Source organism: Paralichthys olivaceus, chromosome 9 (genome assembly GCF_024713975.1).
Source record: "Paralichthys olivaceus isolate ysfri-2021 chromosome 9, ASM2471397v2, whole genome shotgun sequence".
Taxonomy (NCBI): domain Eukaryota; kingdom Metazoa; phylum Chordata; class Actinopteri; order Pleuronectiformes; family Paralichthyidae; genus Paralichthys; species Paralichthys olivaceus.
In genome coordinates this window covers 8,309,439-8,329,971 of record NC_091101.1, presented here as the reverse complement: position 1 = coordinate 8,329,971, position 20,533 = coordinate 8,309,439, and the positions used below count along the sequence as shown (strand labels likewise).

The window sequence follows — 20,533 nt, the reverse complement described above, 5'->3', positions numbered from 1 at the left end:
TCCGATATCTGGTGGAATACAAGACGACATGTATGTTTGTGTCGCCTTAATATGAAGGTAAAACTCTGATCTTGACGGAAGCTAATTAAAATCATTGTTGTCCTCAGGGTGCTGATAGTCCAGCAGGACGAGCTGGGTCTTCTGAGTAGTTCTGATTTGATACATGTTCCAAAGATAATTAGAATTTACACCAGTGTCCCAACAGATTGATTTATTTGTCATGAAAACTCAAACTCAACCTGTTGTATAATGTCCTTGATGACTCTGATGGAGCTTTTCAAACTCATTTTGGCTTGAGTCGACATTTTAGTCACAGTTACAATTAATGTGTGGTTATAGCTATTTACTAGGCTGGGAGGATCTAATAAAAGACACTGCTAAGTTGCACTGTGTGAATTGTCAGATCCGGTTTCTCTTGATTTTCATCTCAGGGACAAAAACAGCTCTGCTTCCTCAGTTTTTACTGGAGTATTTATTTCAGACAGTACACTGTTGTATTATACCACATGGGTTGTTCAAACTGATAAGAAAGTGAATCCTGTTTATCAAAACAGCAATGAGTGGATATGATGAGCAAACAAGCCCAAGCATTCATTTGTCTTGTCATTGAACGGAAAAAGCTCAGACACTTGCATTACTGTTGTTTTTATGTACAACAAAGACAAAATAATTATTAAATACTGAACCACACAATGTTATAAAGTGATGGCTTTATCTAAACCATTAATAGCACATGGTACTGCTGCATCACATTTTAAGGACTTTCATCAAAAGGTTTAAGCACAAATAGATAAAGCAAAAATCAGCATGTTTCTCCCAGTGCACCAACTTTGGCCTAGAATGAAAAGATGAAATAAAACCTTTCTTTCTATTGCAGGCATCTGTTACAGACTTCGTTAAGAGGCCTCTGTAGGTGCAGGATCACAGTATTAGACTGCAAATGATTACCCCACTGAATTAACCATTCCAAGATAAAAAATTCCCTGATTAGAGTCTCAAACACCCACACAGCCCCAGGATCCTGATGATTAATACTGTTAATGATTCGCCCTCTGGTTAAGGATGAAACAGCTTATTTTATTCTACAGTGGTCCTTCCATCAGTCCACTGTGGTTAAAAGGAAAAAAAAAAAGAGGTGAGTCTGGTGAGAGCCGCTCACAGTTTATCAGCTGACTGTTGTGAAAACAGCAACTGAACAAGCAGTTTTCAGCATGTGTGTAGCAAGAGAAGAAAAGAGCCCAAATATTTCATCTTATATTTTATTGCACCAAGTCATCATAAATGCTTCTGCGCTGTAACATCAGCCATCGAGGCCCTAATCTAAAAGAATGACCCATGGAGAGAAGTTTCCAAAAGTCTTCTAGAGGTAGACTAACTAATCAGAACATTCAATATTTGAACAGCAGAAATACAAATACATAAGTCAGGTTAATATTCGAGCCTGTAACATGTTAATATCTTCAGTCTATTTCAGTACAGGATTCCACCCAAAGCAAACACGGCACCAGGAAACAACAGTCATGAAGAATTCTTCAGTAACACACAGTAGTACAAGTGTAAAGAAGATTAAGTGTAAACTCTTCCTCTCAGAGCTTAAAGGGAAGGTCATGTTACTCCACTGCTCATTAAAACCAACACTAATTTAAGCTGAGTGTCCCGAGAGCGGAAACAAACATATGGCTTTGATATTTTTTTGCATATTCATAAAGAGGTCATCCCTGCCAGTGGCATAAAAATAGCTCTGGTGTTTACTAGCCAAGAAATGATTAACGCTGTTAGCTGCCTGTAGTTAAAGAGTGGAAAACGCCACAGACGGGGTGCGTGCTTTCAGGCCTGCTGGCTCTGAGGGATTCCTGCAAGATTTTTAGCTGCAGCGCTTTGGGAGAGGGGGGGCAAGGAGGAGGAGGATGAAGTGGGGAGGGAGGTGCTGCTGTCCTAAACTGATCTGAGCAGGGGGCTGCAGAGCCAACAAACAACACACACTGGTAAAGCAGTAATAAGACTTTAGGGTAAGGTTTTAGATAAATATGTAAAAACAGTGTTAGAAATCTGTCAATCAATAAATATATTTACAAGTAGATGAATCAATAAATAGTTCAGAACAGGCAAACAGTGGTTAGGCATCCGTAATTAGTGCAATCTAGAGTCCTGCAGCACACCAGTTAAATGAATTTCTCATTATGGGTCACTTGTGTTTGTTTGAGCACTTGTAAGAGCTTCACATTAGCTTGACCACTTCCTGTTTGTGCCACTTCCTGTTTACTTGAAAACCTCTAACTCAAAGCATTAAGATGCTGTAGCATGCATGAACCCCTTTTGCCTGGTAAGAGAGGAGGGAGGAGGTGGAGGGTCATTCAGTTTGTAAGACATGCTGCTGATGAAGGGATCTTCACCTGGTGACAAAACAGAGAGACAAAGAGAAGTCAAGTGTGATCAGATACAAACCAGCAGAGTGTTGTGGTGAAGGCAGACTGGGTTGCATCATTTTTTACCACATCTACACTGAAGCTGTATAGAAGTTAGATAGTGAGGAAGTAGCGTTTGAAAAAGTCTTTGCACTTCTTAATTGTAACGATCAGTGAGCTCAGCAGCCGTTCTACAAGTGTGCAGAAACATTATCAATCTGTCAAATGAACATCGTCTGTGTGTAGAAGTTAGCAGGCTGGATACATAATGGACGAAACGCATAAGTTGCATCATGACAAAAGGAAATATCAGTGCCTTCTTCAGACATAAAGTATCATAAAACTAGAAAAAAGATCTTTACGTGTAAAATTACAGTGTAGAAGGAAAATGATCCGATAAAAAATGAATTTCTTTGTCCTCTAAAAACATCAGCCAACATGTGACAGCCCAGTAGATGCAGAGGTTGTGAACAGGGGAGCATTGATCCAGACTCTTCTTGTAAACACAGAGGCTTGCATCAGCTCTAAAAGTTGTCATTTGAAACTGTTAGGTCATGTTCTGATGCAGATTAAAGAAATTACATATCATGTGTTAATTACATATAATGTGTTAATTACTATGCTTCAAGGTGCTGTTTCTTCTGAAAAGAGAGAGGCTAGACTGTATACTAGAGATGTATCGATACCACAAACCAGCATCAGAAGTTACATCGATACTGATGAAAATGCTGCATCTGGCATCGGCAAGTACACAAATCTATGTACCAATCTGAACTAATACCATGTCTTTAAAGTATATTAGTCTTACCCAGATAAAACAGTTCTTTTCCCAGAATTCACACGTCGCTGCTCCAAAACAGCAGTTACGCTGTGTTGTCATTACTGGTTCTTGGTTAAAATGTCAGCAATTTGGCAATAATTCATGCTGGATTTGCACTTGAACAGCTACTTAAATGAAGTCATTGTTGTGTATTACTAGCTGTATTTATTTGTGTTGTTTCAGTTATGACTGTCAAACTAGATAATAAACAGGTTCTATAGCATTCATGCTCTGTATGTGTTTTTCAAAGGTTTTAACCTGAGCCAGGTCACACTTCGGACTAAGAGAGTCGGTAGCAAACAGCTGTAAAAAATGGTATCATATCGGTATTTGGTATCGGCCTCTACGCAAAGTCCAGGTATCTAAAACAATATCAGGAAGGGAAGATGCTATTAGAACATCTCCACTTTATACTACGCTACAGCTCAGAGTGATTTCCAACCAAACAGTATTTCCCAAAATTTTAAACTATTCATTCAACTGCTGACAAGGTTACATACTTTACCAAAGAGACTTATACACTGAGGCTATTTGATTTATATTTTATTTTTTATTCCCAGATTTCTCAAACTACACTTTTCACACTGCAGCACAGTTCAGAACGAGTCCTTTCCCAAGTGTTACCGAGGCAAATTATCGAGCCCTGTGCAGAGAGGTGCATTTCCTTTGAAACATTTATACGGCTTTAGACTGCACTGCTCACTGCCCATGTATGCAGACTTAAGCTGGTATCTGGTGGCAGTTGATCAGGCGTTAATATTACAGTGTAACTTAATGCTCTGGGCCGAGGAGAGCGTGGGCCTCAAATCACATGTGAAAAGACTGACTGTATGCTGCAGTATGCGTGGCTGGAAACTGTGTTAGAGAATTAATGCTGCGTGTTTACGCCTCACAATATCCATCATTCATGCATTTTAATTATTGTCTCATTCATAAGAGAAGGCTGACAGTGACAGAAGACTTTTACCTATTTGCCTGAAAGCTCCCTCTTCATGCAGGACTTGAAAGAGATGAACTTCTCCTCCACTCTGACACCCTGCGAGCATGTGTGTGTGTGTGTGAGTGAGACAGAGAAAGAAAGGAGAAATATGATTAGACCAGTTTCTTGATGTCCCACTAGGTGGCAGTATGATTTCACAAACGTCAGTAAATCCAGACATGGAGGTGAGATGTGTTTCAGTAATAAAAAGTGGCAGCAGTGTAATTTAGACATGATGGCATGGAGGTGTTTAAGTGTACCATTACCTAAAGAAAAAAAGAGACATAATAAGTGCTTCCTTAAAGTTGTAATTAAACAGGAAACATGGTGTTTGTGTTGGTAATAGTTGCTTAAGCGGGCCTAATTGTGTTAAAGCACCCTGTTTTGAAAATAAACAAGCATTTCCGAGCTCAGCGTGGACCCACATTTGCCTGTTTGTCCTTCGTCAGATTAAATCTGGCGTGACTTTGCAGCCATGAGTCCATCTCTGAGCTCTTTTTGGCATTTACACAGATTACACATTGAGAAATAGTCGACAGAAAGAATGAGAACACGTCTGAAGCTGATGAGGGAGGAGAAGAGAAGGTCGAGCGGGTACTGTCTCCTTCATTAAACTGTATAGATAAACGGTATTCGTGCTGTCTCACCCCTTTACCACGATGGAGCCGGTCCTTCATTACGCCGATAAACTCCTGGTGGCTGAGTTTGTCATCGTGATCCTCGTCGAAAATCTTGAAGACGGTGTTGACCAAATGGCGTGTCAGCTTGATGCCCGTGGCCACGTAGACAGCTCGGGTAAACTCCTCTGCAACATGACATAAAAAGACACGATATAAGAAGTATTTTTGAACCTCTCTGCTTGAACCACGGGGTAAGCTTCACTCAGTTCATGGATATCTTTGAGATCTAGTAGGAGGCCACTTGGAGACTCTAAGATTCTGAGCTGTGTCTCCTGATCCTACAGAAATACAGACAGACGCAAAGCCAACCCAAGATGAATGCTCCTAAAAAAGACTGAGAGACGGACTGAGCAGCTGGATCATAACAGAATTAAATCATCATACTGTATCTACACCTGCTTTTTTACAGGATGAGGACTCCAAACCAAACATTTTTCTTGAGTGAATGAAAGCTTCTGATATGTAAAAAGAACTTAAACAAATGAAGTGGCTCTTCATTGATCGGTGGAGGTCAGGCAGGTCAGTTCACTTGGAAGGACTCTGAGACTGTGAAAAGAAGTGCATCATGTCCTCTGTGGCTCTGAAAGAGCTTTTCAAAGTTTGACAAATGACCCTGATGATTTAATCAGATAATTTTTACACTTGACAAATAAATGATGAAAATGCAGCACACTGCCGATGAGTCACTGCCCCTGTGCACAAAGCCATGTTTTACAGAAATGTTTTCCATTCAGTGTGGAAGAATATGACTGTTACAGAGCCCTGACCTCTACCCCAACCCAACACCTTCAGGAGGGTGCAACACAAACTGAACTCCAGGTTTTACTGTCCAACATCAGCTGGGGCTCAAGGCTGAATGAGATCAATCCTCAAACCAGGTTTCGACATTTGCAAACGTTTTTGAAAAGATGCTGTTAGCGGTTCCAGGCTGTTTGTAGAATATGTTCGACAAACACAGGTGGTTGTAATATTCACGTGTCCACATACCTATGGCCATGTGGTTAGAACATGTTAACACCAATAAATATAAACGTATAAAAACAATTCCAAATCTTTAAAAAGTAAATGTGTTTTATGTTTAACAATAAAATAATTATAACACAAGCACATTCACATTTCTAGTGAATACAGCTAGAACTAGAATGGCACTCAGTAGAGCGTATACCTCCACAAGGGCCCAACCGTCCCCTTAAACTCAATAAGATGCACCAAATTACACACACCCAGTCCCTAAATATGTCAGGTCTTTTCATGGAGAGCCATGAATTATTTCCTAGGAAAACTGGCTTAATTGGCAATGTAATGATCTCTGTTCAGTAGTTTTCATGTAATCCTGCTGACCCTCCAACAAGTCAACAAAAAAACAGCACTTTTATTCATCCTCTGCAATGTCTGCGCCTTGAATCTGTGTGAACAACACAGTGATTGGAAGTCTGATAGACAATGAACAGAGAAGAAGTCACACTGGAAAAACAGATATAAAAAACCAAAGAGTGAGTCTCGTCTTTACCTTGACCAATGGAACGGTTGGCGAAGTTGTACATCTGCATGGCGATTTTAAAATCCTCCAAATTGTTTAAGAACTGGAAGAAGGACCTGAACTCGTCAAAGGTGATTCCCTGCAGAGAGATAACAACATGAAAACCACGTCTTTATTGATGAAACATAAACCTTGTGAAATGTAAAGTGCCTCATAAAGCAAAGGGCTGCGAACATGTGTCAACACTCCAGCTCAGGATGGTGCTCCAATCACACCATACATAATAATATGCTTGCTTTCATCCTGTGGGGGGAATCATTGTGTGTGTGTGTGTGTGTGTGTGTGTGTGTGTGTGTGTGTGTGTGTGACCTTGAAGCCATCAGATAGATAACACACCCGAACACTTAAAGTATACACTGCTGGATTTTCCCTGCGCAGCATGGACACACTGGGCTGTCAGCAGCGGGGGGAGGACGGTCGCTTTTGGGAAGAGGTCAGGCCATTTTGCAAACTTTTCTAAAGCAGATTAACCTGATACTTGCACAAACAAAAACAAAAAGTGATGAATCCCCAAACATCTCAGGCCTGGCTGATGACTCAAACACAGAGCCCATTGATGTCCACTCAACCGTCCCGCAGCTACTAGTTCCTCCTCCCGCGAGGGCCCCCGCTTAACGGGCGAAGCACACAGCCGAACAAATGGAGTAATGACTAATCTGTGATGCTTTGCTGTTTGAACAAGGTGAGGGCCATAAAATATCTCTCAGCCTAATGATGAGACCCACTTGATTATCAATGGAGATCTAGCAACAGGCTACTCGAGGAGGATGAGGAGGTGCTGGCGTCTTTTCACACGGGTCAGCGTGACGAGAGGAAGAACACATTACAGCTCAAAATGAGGATGCTTCACTCAACAACTTATTCACACAGTGGTAAAGAAAAGAACAGAGTAAAATACCAACATACTATACTTGAGTATATGTGAGTGTGTATATATAAATAATTCTGTTTCAATGTTTTACATCCATGTGTAGTAATATAAAGATTGCTTTTTCTATTGTAAAGTCTAATGTTTGGAGAGAAATCTTTGGAGGGACATGTCATCTCTGGACCTGCTCAACTTCGTTTGCAAACTTTTACCTTTTTTTCCAAAATAATGAGTTTATTGTGTTCAGAGAAAAAAAATCTGCTCCTGTTTTTTTTCTGAATTAACAAAATATAATTTAGTTACTTAGAGAGCATTAAAGCAAACATGTTTGTTTGATTCCGTTTTATTTTGGTTTGGTTGGATGACTTTTCGCAGGCACCTCAGGACTTTGGGACTGTTCAGACAGAAAGTACAACAAATGTAAGCTTTCTCTTTAATTCATAAAAACAGAGCATAACATTTTTTTTCTCTAATGAATGTAACACCAATTTCTTTCAGGGAGCTGATGAGACGATCAACCTCGCTCATATCTCTCATGGTTAAATATTGATGTATGGAAAGTAATTCACAAAGAATGGGCATCAGTTGTGTTACCATTGTGTCTCTTTAAACTGAGCTATACAGAGATGCAGGTAATCTGTTGTTTGTCAATCATGTTTGTTAATAACTTTAGACAGAGCCAGGAAACCTGCTCTTTTTACTTAATGTGTCATGAGGGGAGTGTGGGGGGCCGAGAGGGTTTTTTGTGGCTTCAGTTTTGTGACGTTTTATTGGATTACGACTTGAATCACACAAAGTCAATCTGACGGAGAAGCAGCGCACCTTTTCATCCGGCATGCTGTGTCGCACGTTCTCCAAGTATCCGCTGACGTCGTCCACGTTGGTGAAGCGTAGGAGGATCCGTGCAAAGTCTTCCTCGCTGATGGTGGGCATGCCTTTGGAGTAGGAGAGGAACTCGATCTCAAGCACCTCTGTCTGCAGGTTGTCCATGAACCTGGAGGAGCGAGACGGGCGGCAGCTGCTGAGCTCACATGCACGAAGGAACACTAAGAAGACTACTGAGGGTTGAGCTGTTTGAGGTTTACATGGTGTGAAAATGATACTGGAGAGAGATAGGTGAATTTTCTCAGGGACATCATGATCAATAACAAAAGTTTCCACAACTCACTTGTAAAAATCTTCAAATTTCAATTCAGCTTTGCCTTTTCTCCCAAAGAAATGCACCAGCAGCGTCGTCTCTGTCTTTTCATCCACCTGCAGAAGGAGCAAACGTTAGCAGCCTCATCACTCCTCATAGCTTTAAATATCCACCTCAAACGTGATTTGTAACAGCAACAATTATAAAAGATACTAAATCACATTATACATTTGTACAAAATCTCATCTCAGTTCCAGCAGCCATGATACACTGCAGTGTCAGCTAAACATTAACAAAGACATTTGTTTCCCCAGGCTGAAACTTGAATTAAAGATGTTAGTTAATAGCCAGATTGAGCTTTTCAATAATTACTCAAAGTTAATGGTTAATTTTCAGCGGGCCAGCATTTCTCTCATTTCTTCACGGTACAAACATGCAGCAGATTTATAACACATGCTTCCCCCTGTGTTGCAGATGGTGTTTTACACTCTGTGAGCTCTTCTGATAACAAGAAGACAGATGCACCAATCATGAGCATGTTCACTGTGGTTGCTAACAGTAAGAAGAGTCACATGGTACAGCATGCTGTGTAGTATTAATGTATAAGTGTATAGTCAAAGTTGAAGAGGCATCTTAGAGGCCGCTTCACTACCTCGGTGAGATCAGAAAACAGAACTTGACTCGTGCCACGTCTGAGAACATCCCACATGCCCCGGGCCTCTGCATGCTGACTGTCTTTTTTAAGAACCTGTGGCAGCAGTTGAAGCACAACTATTAGAAGACAATATACATTTTGTTAACAGGATAAGGGGAATGAAAATGGATGGAAGGTAGAGACAGAAGGAGGGAACAGAGACACGTAGCAGAGGGCAGACAAGACAGGTGAGCATGCAATCCACTGAGACAACAATCTGACATCACTCTGTATTCTCAGAAAACAGAGCAGAAACAGAGCGGGGCTGACACCAGTGTATGTGAGGCCCATCAGCCCTGACATGAGCCTGCTCTGCAGCGATGCATGCAGCCTCTTGGCAGGACAACGAGCCAACACAGCTGACACATGTCCAAAGCATGCAGGTCGTCGCAAGATCTGAGGCGCGATTCCTGCCTGGTTAACAATGTATCTGAACCACCAGTAAATGTAATACTTGTCTTCAGGGAAAATGTTGTGAAAAGGATTCAGATATTAATTTGTTTTTGGAATTTGTGTTGTGAATATTGTCTTTTGTCTGCGTCACACTTCCTGTTTGATACTGTCTGGAACAATGAAGCCACTCAGAGCTATTTTCTCGATGAGGTCACGCTCTTGCTCTGGGATTAATCAATTATCATTATTATTTTTATTAGTTTACACAGCTCACTTCATTCTCTCAGCCATCAGAGAAAAAACTAGGATTTCTCACTCCCAGGTAAAAAACGACCCATGCTTATATCACTTCTTCAGTCTCACTGCCTCCATGTCAAGTGTCGACATCACCTCACTGAAAAAGCACACAACCAACCAGAAACCTCCAGCTGTCGACACGTGTTCTCATGTACTGCTTCGCTTGGTTTCACAATATTTATTTATCTTATTCAGTTTTCTTTTTATTTCATCTCACGAGCCCCGAGGGGAAATGTGAGACAGCTGATAAAACAGCTTTTCCTCTGAGCCTCGTTCCTTTTCACCAGAGAGGGGGAGATTTACGACATGATCCCACGGCTAATTACAGAACAACTCTTTAATGCACCACACTCGGTCCTGTGAAAAGATCCGACACACTTGCAGGTAGAAGATGGTGGGGGAAAGCCCAACCGCAGCACCGAAGACATGCCTGTTATGTGTTTTTGAAAAAAAACAACTGACTTTTGAACTTTTTGCTGGCGAGGTACCTACAGTACGGTGGGAGGAATCAAAACAAAAGAGACACACCTAAAGGTACAGCGTTCAAACAGTGCTCTGAAAAGGCAGCTCGGTGCCTGTGTTAGCTGTAGGCACCTCTCTGTGTGTGCTGAGTGCTCTTCACACTGCTGCGTCTCCTCTCTGACGGGCACCTTCATGGTCAAACCCATCTCAAAAGGAAACCCGAGCCCAAATACCACTCCTCAAGAAACTGTAAAAATAAAACATGGGGGTCCGGGTGAAAACGTTGTCAGTCTTCAGGTAAGTGGAATCTCTCTCCTGGCATTGACAAAAGACGAGTACATAAATCATCTGCGCTGCGGCCCCTCCACAGACAATTTGTCAGATAATGCTGAAGTAGTGATGCATTTCAATTTCACTGAATGTGAATGAGGCCGTGTGGGGTTAACATTGACAAATACGGGTGATGTCAGCACTGAGACATGTTTCTTTTTCGCCATGCAGAAACATTCTCAGGTTAGGGAGACCTCATGCCAAAAACACACGCAACAGGCAGAAGAGTTCATTTTCCTCCAGGGAAAAAGAACAATACGCACATTGTGCGGCTGGGATTTGCGATGACCGTAAAGCTGCAGGATCTGAAATGCAAAAAAAGAGAGAAGGTGCATGCATGACAGAAGATCCATTCATAAATTACAAGGTATTGTAGAAGAGGAACATGGCTCCAGATGAGTTTATAAGTCAAAGTCGTCAAGTTTAAACCTGGATTAATCCTCCTTGCCTTAAGCTTTCATGAATGCACCCAGTCTTCATCCTCAACTTTGTCTTCTTGCAAGGCATCGTTATACTTCCAATCTAGAGTACCCATTCTAATGATCTTTTTGATGGTTATACGGGCGTCAGATTAATTCAAGACTGTCCAGAGATGCTAACATTTTGTCCCTGCAGAGTAAGCTCCTCCATGTTGTGTTTGTGTGATAAGACCTCAAAGAGTTGCTCTTATCACTCCACTCAGCTCTGCCTGTGTGCATCCACCTGCATGCGGCACAAGGCGGCCCTGCTGAGATGAAAGCCTCAGACATGTTTTACCCTGTATGACCACATTCACCTTATGTACCGCCTGTCTTCTTTCTAGGAAACTGCAAGTGTTGCAAAAGCTTACCACGCAGTCTGCTGCTTTGGCAAATTACAAAAATATAGATGAATATAGATCAAATAATCAATTGTTTTTTGCTCTGCTGGTTTGGTCTCACTAAACCATCAGGTGTTATCTGATGGTAGATTAGCCTCTGGAGAGAATGACCAATATGTTGGGGCTTCTGGTGTAGACAGCAGTTATCAGAGCCAAGACTCCATCCTCTGTTCACCTCACACAGTTTACAGTTCGACTAGTTTCTTTAGTCACACAAGTTGAAGTGTTTCTAAAAAAAAACTAGTGATACTTCTTGGTGTTTTACGTCAAGACTATATTTTGGATAATTGACAGGTTCTGCCTATGACAGTCACATGCAGAATCTGTTTAGAGAGATTACCCTAAATTTATGTGTGCAAGAACGGTCCATTGTCAGGTTTCGAAACTCATACCTTCTGGTCCAACCTTTGCACGTCTTCACTAACTTCCTTTCTGTCCTTTTTCTTGCGGAAGATTTCTTCGAGCTGGAGAGAGGTCAACACGTAACAGATTGTAACAAGCGATCAAATGCATCTCAATATAACTGATTATCAAGAAGTGGTCCATACCACCAAGAACTCCATTTTGTCCACCATCTCATTCCCATCGGCATCAAACATGTTGAAAGCAATCCTGAAGCCTGCATGGGGCTCTGAAATCACACAAAATTAAAATTTAAAGTCAGCTTTATAATCTGTTTATAATATTTGAAAAGTGAGTTCAAATATTTACTTACTTGTTAAAATGCAAAGCAGGAAGAGGTACTCTGTGTAACTGATGACACCTGAACAAAAGGAAAAAAATGAAGCAGAGAAACAAAAACCAAGATGTTCCCTTTTCCACACAAGACAGCATCAAATAGCATTAAGGACAAGCTGTTTATGTTGAAAGTCATGCGTCCGAGGGGAATAAGCCGTCCACAGAAACAGTGCACGCCTTCAGACAAGAGTAATCTCCCTGCTCTCACTGATAACATCTTAAAAGGTGCCTTCTCCTTCATGCTTGGTGTTCCTCTCACACAAACACAGGCTTTACAACTGAGCTGACCTATCTGGACACAAACCCAAACAAATTTGAAGCCCACGGCCTCTGATCGTGTTTGGGTAACAAGGTGTAATACATTCTCAAGTGATCTGTCACTGATTGAGAATGGCCGATTCAGGTTCTGTGTCCCGTCCTTCAGCTCCCTTTGTTGTGTGACACGGAGAAGGGAAGAGTAAGTGTCGGGAGACATCTCAGCCGACTCGGGAGGCTTCTCCCCTCTGCCTCTGAAAGCATTCCCAAGCTTTTGTTTGCTCGGGGAAGATAGAGAATTCAGCTCAGATAGTTCTGGGTGACTGCTCCGGGTGTTATGGGAAAAGAATTCAGGTAGAGACTTCGCTGGAAGGAGATATTTTCAGAAAGAGGAGCATTAAAGTGACAAAAAGAAAAACTGGCGACAGAACAAGGTTTTTTATTACCCTGTCTTATATTTCCTCTAGAGGAGGGAAGTATCTAGCTAATAGGATGATGTAAAAACCACTGGAACACATGTACAAACTGAGGTGTGAAAAGAGAATTAGTGCTGCGTGCCATTAGACAAAGTTCATCGAAAAATTCCCCCTGACAAAGTGCTCCATCCTCCTCGTTGTTTGGCAGGTACGGCCTTATAATGACAACAGATCTCTGGCTTCAAAGCCTTTAAAGCTTAAACGGGTTGAGAAGGGTGAAAAAAACTTTTAAGATTCCAGCCATGTCTCACCAATACCACACACCTTCACTCCTGGAGGGACCCCCCCCCACCCCTCCCTGCAGCTCAGCCCCTGAGCTCGAGTAGATGTTGTTAGACAATACAAAGAATTCCACAGAAACACTTCATACAGAGTGGCAGTCCCACAGATGTAATCCAATGCCATTCTTAGGCTTCATAATGTCCGCGGTGATCAGGGGGGTGGCCGGTGGGACATGTCTCAACATAGCTGGGTTCAAACAGCTCCCTCGCTCTCTAAAGCGACGCTTTGTTCGCAGATCAATCCCGTCCTTTTTCCCCCTGACAAAGCCGCAAAGTTTAACAGCAGGATTAAAAGCCCCAAATCCCAGCGTTGGCACTTAGCTAAAGCAACAGAGGAGAGAGAGACAGAGGAGAGCAGTGAGATCTGATGCTCCGCTGGCTGGTCTGTCACACCGAGCTGGAGTGAGCAGGCCCAGATGGGAAAATTAAAAGAAAACTAAACGCTCACAACGGCGACTTCATTTTCATGAGTCTGAGCTGAGGTTTGCAGTTGAGGAGGGGGATAGTTTCACTGCCCACATCAAGTTCAATTCGATTCTCAGTTGAAACACAATCATCAAGACTCCACATGTGCAGTGCTCGTATACAGTGCCATCTCAGATGTTTACTTGTGGTTTCTGTCTGCTAGTTTCCAACTTACTGCCTCTCTATGGACTGCATATTATTCGATTTCTTTATAATTTTTAAAAGCACAAAAATCATTTCAGAAATCATAGAGACAGCTTGAGCAGTCCTGAAATCCAGCTGCTTTCCTCCTAAAACACTCGAGATTTGTTGAGTAACAGCATGAAAGACGTCAGTTTTTAGGGCTACAATCAACTATTGTTTTACCAATTGAACTGACAACTTCCGAGCTTAATAAGTGTGACGCACTTATTAAATTGTTCACCCTCTGAAAGTCTTTAGTGTTTATGGTTTAATGCACAAGTACAAATTAAAGAAAAGGAGCAAAACAAATATCTGTATGTTTCTTTTCCTATCAAACATCCAATGGAGATTTGTTTTGAAGAATGCTGCTAAAACTTCACTCAAGTCTAATCAGTGCCATTGTAGCCTTTTTTTAAGGCATGAATTTACGACTCCATACATTTTGCTTTATTTCCAAGTATTGGGAACAATTGGGAAAAGAGAAGGAAAGCAGCTCACTTTCAACAAATTATTTCCAAATTTCCAATTATTTTCTACTATCACACACAGTCTTTTGACAATTCATATGATATTTGTCTGTAAATAATTCATGATTTATCCTCTTCCTTTATAACTTTAAATTAAACATTTTTAAATCTTTCTAAGAACTTTTCATTTTCCCTTCAGTTAGTACAAAACTATAAACTGTTCTTTACAGGAAACTTCATTTTGTTATTTGATTTTTTATTAAAGAAACAAGGAGGAAACTCCTGTATATTATAAATGGACTAGGCCTTCCCACAAAGGTTACCTGAGAATAAATCTACAACGGGCTGATGGAGAGATAAGATAGCATTTACAGCACACCCTCTGTGCCCTGCATTAAACCAGGCTGACGTGCACAACAGGGCACACTGAGCAAGACATGGAAGACCTAAATGTGACAGCCTTAGAAAATAAAAGGCGAATTACATATAATGAAGGGATTTATGTAAGCATCTCTAATACATCAAGCGAGTTCCTTACCACGTTCACGAAGATTCCTAAACAAATTGGAAGATCCTTTCCAAACAGCCGGAGTGTCAGCCAACATCTTGTCTAATTCCTGAGAGAGGAGAGGAAAATCCCTGATCACTCATTCATTTCTAAATCCTGGGTTTTCACAACCTAACACAGTGTTTGCTGACATTAAAGGCAGCACAGAGGTAAAACAGAGAATCTTCCCAAGAGTATTTTATAAAAATTGAGCATTTATTTGACTGGAGTAGCCTCTTCATATAATATATCTTATGCAGTATTAATAGGAGCTGTAAACTATAAACAAAACAAAAAAAAAGAACAACTCACCTTTTTAGTAAGTGACTTCCAAGCTCTTCTACCTAAAAAAAGAAAGTTAACAGTTAGCAGCTGATATCTTTGTGGGTTTTACATTTTGATACTTGTATGTATGTCCTGAAACAGAACTGGAAAACAAAAGTGAAAACCAGTGTTTGCATGGACAACAACATAAGGTGCATATCTCTGTGGACACATTCCGATGGTCAATAAATCAGCAGATAAGATGGATGCATTGTAAAAAACACCTGGCTGCGAAATCACATCAATAAAATGGACAATAACCCTCCACTGACACATTAAAAACCTGCGTGTAAAGCTGGGATTATGATTTGATTGCTCACTCTCCACCAAAATCAGGAAGGGGGGGTGTCTATGCAGGTATGTATCTGATTCTTTCAATGAATGTCTCATATATTAATAGTTTACATGACAGCACTTTAAGTTTTGACCAAATTGTTCACTGCTAAATGGCTGTAACCGCATCGGACTGTGCTCCTTCTGTTGAGTCTGAAATTAAAACCATCTCCGATGAAAAACATTCATGTCCAAGGCCATCCTAAATATCCACAGGAATGACAAAAGTCTCTTTTTACAGCCATCAATATAACCATAAAACACCATGATTACCATTTTGCAACACATTAGCCGTCAACAACCAGAGGATAATAACTGAAGGAGTGCTCCTCCATTAGTGCAGCTTGTTTTCCATCCTCAATATATGTTCAACACTTTACAGCAGGCCAATCCCAACAAATCATAATCAATCGCACTCAACACAACGCCTCATCATTACGTTCATGAAATCCATGTTCAGTTGTTTGGTCTCCATGTTGGGTCCCTGCGAGTTTTAGTTGCCACATAAATGAGCCATAAAAGTGGGGTTGCTGGTAAAGATGTCTATCTTTATGCAGGTTATTATGACTGAAGCACTTCAAGCTGCAACTTATTGTCTGATGACACTTCCCAGGGCCTCAGCAACTAGACATGTTCCAGGAAAGAACAGTGAGGGGCCTTTTACAAAAATTCTGGAGTAATAGGGGAATGAAGGAGCAGGGGTGTATCCCATGACTGGATGGAAGTGTAATTAAGCAAATGGCTGCCAACTAATAAAGTTGATTCTTCTGCAGAGCTGAAAGAGATCACGCAGAGTTGCATCTGCAGTGCAGCACGTAGTCTCACTACAAGCAGAATAAAGAAAAGTGCATCTGATTCCTAATGTAAGTGTGAGTGGTTGTTTGTCTATATTTAGGAGCCCTGTGACAAACTGGCAACCTGTCCAGGGTGTACCCCTCCTGTTGTAGATACATTGACTAATCATTTTTGTATTCATTTTTTAAGGGATTATAAACAAATCTTTGTTGATTGGTTTGGAACTTTGGGATATTTTAAGACATCACACTCAATTTGATTATGTAATTTGTTATGTAATTAGTCTGAAGTCATTTAGTCATATTATGCATTTTAAAATGACTGAATACTTGTTTCCATTGAAAGAACTTTTGTTTGTCATCACTTGTCTTGAGTGAAATCTCCTGAGACAGTTCTACAATAAACTGTCACTTTTTTATTATCTGACTGTTGGACATTTTTTATAAACAGTCTATGGTGCAGAGTGAAGTTAGAAAACTTTGTGTTCATCCGACCTGGTTTATCTGCAGTGAAGATTTTACATTAAATGTATTCCATGACACAAAACTTGATTTGCTGTATTATTGTAACATATGTGGCTTATATATAAGTTTGAATGATTTACTTAAAGGTTCAATGTGTAGAATTTAGTGACATCTAGTGGTGAAGAAGTTGCATGTTGCAGCTGAACACCCCTCACCTCACACTCCCCTTCCAAACATGAAAGAAAACCTGTGGTAGCTGTCATACAAACTCAAAAGGTGTCTAGTTTGTCCTGTCTGGGCTCCTGTAAAAAAGAAATCTTACACACTAAAACTTAACTTATTTTTAATACATATTTTCTACTTCAGGTGTCTATTAAGCAACCGACACAATCTTCAGACCCAACTTCACAACTTTTAAAATTAAAAGCTCTGTAATTAAGCTCGATATAAAGCATTTCAGCAAGAAAACGAAGCTTGGGCTTTTACTTTGTAGACAATTTGGTAAAAAGGAAGTTATTCTGTAAAAGTTTTTGTCATGATGGAGATCAGCACCCGCAGCAGACCCTCTCATGAACGTGTCAGTCCATTATGGTGAAATAAAAAACAATTCTAAAAAATGATCAGGCGGTTATGTTTACCTGTGCTTATACTCTTGATCAGTAGACAGACGAGTTGGTCTGCAAACTAAGGGCACACTGCCCTGCCCCCACTGACTGGTTTATTCAAATTGTATTTATAGTGAATGCATTGCATTGCAAATTCAACACTGCACTTCCCTGTGCCATTAAGAACACATATGCCAAGCTGGAAGCCATTAAGAGAAATGTCTGTATGAAGAGCATTTGTCACATTTGTCACAGCTATACCATTTGACCTGGTATAGCTGCTGTTCTTAGGTTTTAAATCATATCAGATGAAGTTTGCAAGAATTGAAGATGTCTTACTCCTCTGGGCACTTAAATAACCTGTTGTGTGTGTTGAATGTTTTCAAGTTTCAGGAGCACACTAACTTTTGGGTTCGTTCAGAGTGACGGATTCAATGAAGTTGAGTGGAGTCATGTAGAGCTGGCCATCGTACTCCACTGAGCTGAACAGACGAAATCTGTTTTCCGAGGACGACATGTACACGTCTCCATCATCCAGACTGTAGCTCTTGGCCTGTGAACACACACACACACATACTGTCCTGAAATATTGCAAATCATATCAACAGTGATAATACTGTCTGAAAGATGCTTTTCATGAAATCCATGGAAGCTTTTCTTGTCACGAAAAGCCGCCGCGCTCACATGGGACAACAAAGAGGCCCATGCTTTAATTCAGTAATGGGGCGCATGTTATGTCAGCCCTATTTTTCATCCCCGTTCACCAGATAATGTCCCTACAACGGTTCAGATAAGGAGGCTGGATTGGTGAAGACAGAGTGGATCTCTCCTTCAGGTGGCATGGTGCCAGGTCCACTGGGCACCGAGCAAACACCCAGGGAATGTGTGCCCCCCTCTGCTTAACCATTAAACCCCCTCTAACCACCCCCACCTCTCATCAAATGTCAGCCCCTCCGCCAAGCCCCAGTGTCCAGTTTCCTACGTCCCTGAATTCCTGCTGCCTGTGGTCACCAGTCAGGTTTACCCTCCTCCTACCTGCAGATATCGCACAAGGAATCTCCTGTAGCTACAAAGGTGGACAAGCCAGGTCTTATTTACATGTTTGTTTACTGTGATCTGTGAAACTCATGTCAATGTTGTCAACACATGTCACATGAAATGCTGTTATATTGGCTAATAGTGCCAAATACACATTGAACAGGGAAGACAGAATAAGTAAATGACATTTCACGGTTTCCTGGAAATGTTGTTATCACTTGGATTAATCTCTCAGTTAATGAGAAAATGGAGATCACAAGTTATTAAACTCCGCAGATGCATTATCCAATCAACTGAAACACACCCATCTCAAAATACACTCGTGGCTGATTTGTGAGACTTTTTACCTCATCACCTTGTGATCAGTAGATTAAAGCTAAGGTTGGTAATCAAGGAAAAGTTAGCAATAGCATGCTACACTTTGAAAATAATCAAACCAATACATTCCACCCCCTCCCATCAGCCCTTTCACTTCTGGCTGTTTTCTCTGCTTTAGTGGTGTATGCCCCCTCGGCTGAGCAGTGGGAGCACATGCAGGCAGGGTCAGTTAGTGACAGACAGCTACACCAACCAATCCTTTCATTAGGACCAAATTAAATTGGTCATGCTTATTGCAAGGCCATACACACCTTCTTTATTTCTTTATTTCTTTCTTTTTCACGTTCTTTTTTGATGGGTGACATGACAAGGATTTCAACAAATTGAGAAACAACTGAGCAACCATACATTTATTCGACTTAACATCTGAGCTTTACAATAGACACACTTTTTTACTGGCCTAAACTTCTTAGTTTTGAGGATTTGCTTCACTGTTTAGTATGATTATAAATTAGGAATAGCGAAACATGAAATCGTAATGAACCATGATGTGCTCACCAATATCTAATGAAGAACAGTGACACATTTTTTAAAATAAATGATCAATGGATTATGAATTATATCCACGGTTCTAGTCACACAAAATAATTAGTGATTTATCTCAGGTGATATTTGTCTGTTTTGTACATGAAGTGGCCAAAATAATGACAACTTTAAAAACAACATCATGTATTATGACCTTGCAAATGAGCATGTTGATAATCATAATTAATCAATAACTAATAACTCTGATATATAACACAAATTCACACTAAAAGCTTCCCACAGCTCCAGGTCATTGCTTTTGCATTACAACACACTCAACCTAATTTTGTCCACCCCTCAAAGAATAGAAATACTCTATAATATAAATGTATTTATATATTCTCTCTAAAGTATGTATTAATTCTGCAGCAGAAGCAGACATTTAAAACATTTAAAAATGGTAGCCATCAATAAGTCACGTGATAGGAGATGCCTTTGGTCGTTTTTCCATTTCAGCACCAAAGGTCGTGGATAGCTCCTGATGGTGACCTCATCCTTAGTATTAATATCATTAATATTAATATTACTGTAATGATACTATTACTGTTGTAGTTGTATCTGCTTAAAGAAGTCAGAGAGGAGAATGAACGGAAACGCAGATGCTCTGGTCATCACCTTTGTGTTGCTACACGACAAGCCGACACTCAGATAGAGGTTTATGCAGTTTTTACACGATTGTTAAAACAATGGGGTCACTAGTGCTCCACTGTTGGATAGTTTGCTCCAATGTACCTTGTCGGTGGCAGAAACTGACGGCAGCACCAGATGCGAGAGTCGAGCCTCGACGTGGCTCCTCAGTCCGGCGCTTCTACCGACCACCGGGCCCCGGTAATAATAATAATAATAATAAGAACAAGCAGCTCCGGTGACGCACGCTCCGGCCGCGATCACTTTGAGCGCCTTGGCCGCAGGAGAGGACGGCTGCTGCCGCCGCGCTGCTGCTCTGGAGCCGGTGGTGTATGAAGCGATCAGCCTGCGCAGGGCAGCCATGTCTGTTTACACACACACACACACACACACACACACACACACACACACACACACACACACACACACACACACACACACACACACACACAGTGCAGAGAGCTCGCGAGAAACGCCGTGGGTATAGCTCTGCTATTCCAAGACGCTCCGGGATTAAAGGGCGTCACATTCATGAGAACGCATGAAGGAAATGTTGGATTATTTTTG

The 20,533-nt window shown here is 41.0% G+C and overlaps 1 protein-coding gene across 4 annotated transcripts; it reads right to left on the bottom strand.

Moving 5' to 3' along the window:
- Nucleotides 1-1,245: 1,245 nt before the first annotated feature.
- LOC109637936 (calcium uptake protein 3, mitochondrial-like) lies at nucleotides 1,246-20,368 on the bottom strand. Of its 4 annotated transcripts, XM_020100653.2 has the most exons (15): nucleotides 20,072-20,368; nucleotides 17,804-17,951; nucleotides 15,190-15,221; nucleotides 14,869-14,947; nucleotides 12,181-12,228; nucleotides 12,014-12,096; nucleotides 11,858-11,929; nucleotides 10,870-10,911; nucleotides 9,083-9,178; nucleotides 8,461-8,546; nucleotides 8,115-8,286; nucleotides 6,395-6,503; nucleotides 4,852-5,009; nucleotides 4,193-4,261; nucleotides 1,246-2,393 (listed from the first exon to the last, which is right to left on the bottom strand). In XM_020100653.2, the coding sequence occupies exons 1-14, from the start codon at nucleotides 20,327-20,329 to the stop codon at nucleotides 4,193-4,195; spliced, it is 1,452 nt and encodes a 483-aa protein (XP_019956212.1). In that variant the 5' UTR covers nucleotides 20,330-20,368; the 3' UTR covers nucleotides 1,246-2,393. The 4 variants fall into 4 exon arrangements, with proteins under 4 accessions (XP_019956212.1, XP_069387941.1, XP_069387942.1 ...); XM_069531840.1 differs by lacking the exon at nucleotides 10,870-10,911; XM_069531841.1 differs by lacking the exon at nucleotides 9,083-9,178 and having other exon boundaries at nucleotides 2,250-2,393; nucleotides 20,072-20,367.
- Nucleotides 20,369-20,533: the final 165 nt, after the last annotated feature.

Bases quoted from the DNA above. Each gene is read 5' to 3' on its own strand.
- LOC109637936 (XM_020100653.2), bottom strand. From the start codon at position 20,329: ATGGCTGCCCTGCGCAGGCTGATCGCTTCATACACCACCGGCTCCAGA. The intron at 12,097-12,180 runs GTAAGTAAATAT...GTGTGATTTCAG, and splicing joins CCTGCTTTGCATTTTAACAA to AGCCCCATGCAGGCTTCAGG. The intron at 4,262-4,851 runs GTGAGACAGCAC...ACATGCTCGCAG, and splicing joins GGCTCCATCGTGGTAAAGGG to GGTGTCAGAGTGGAGGAGAA.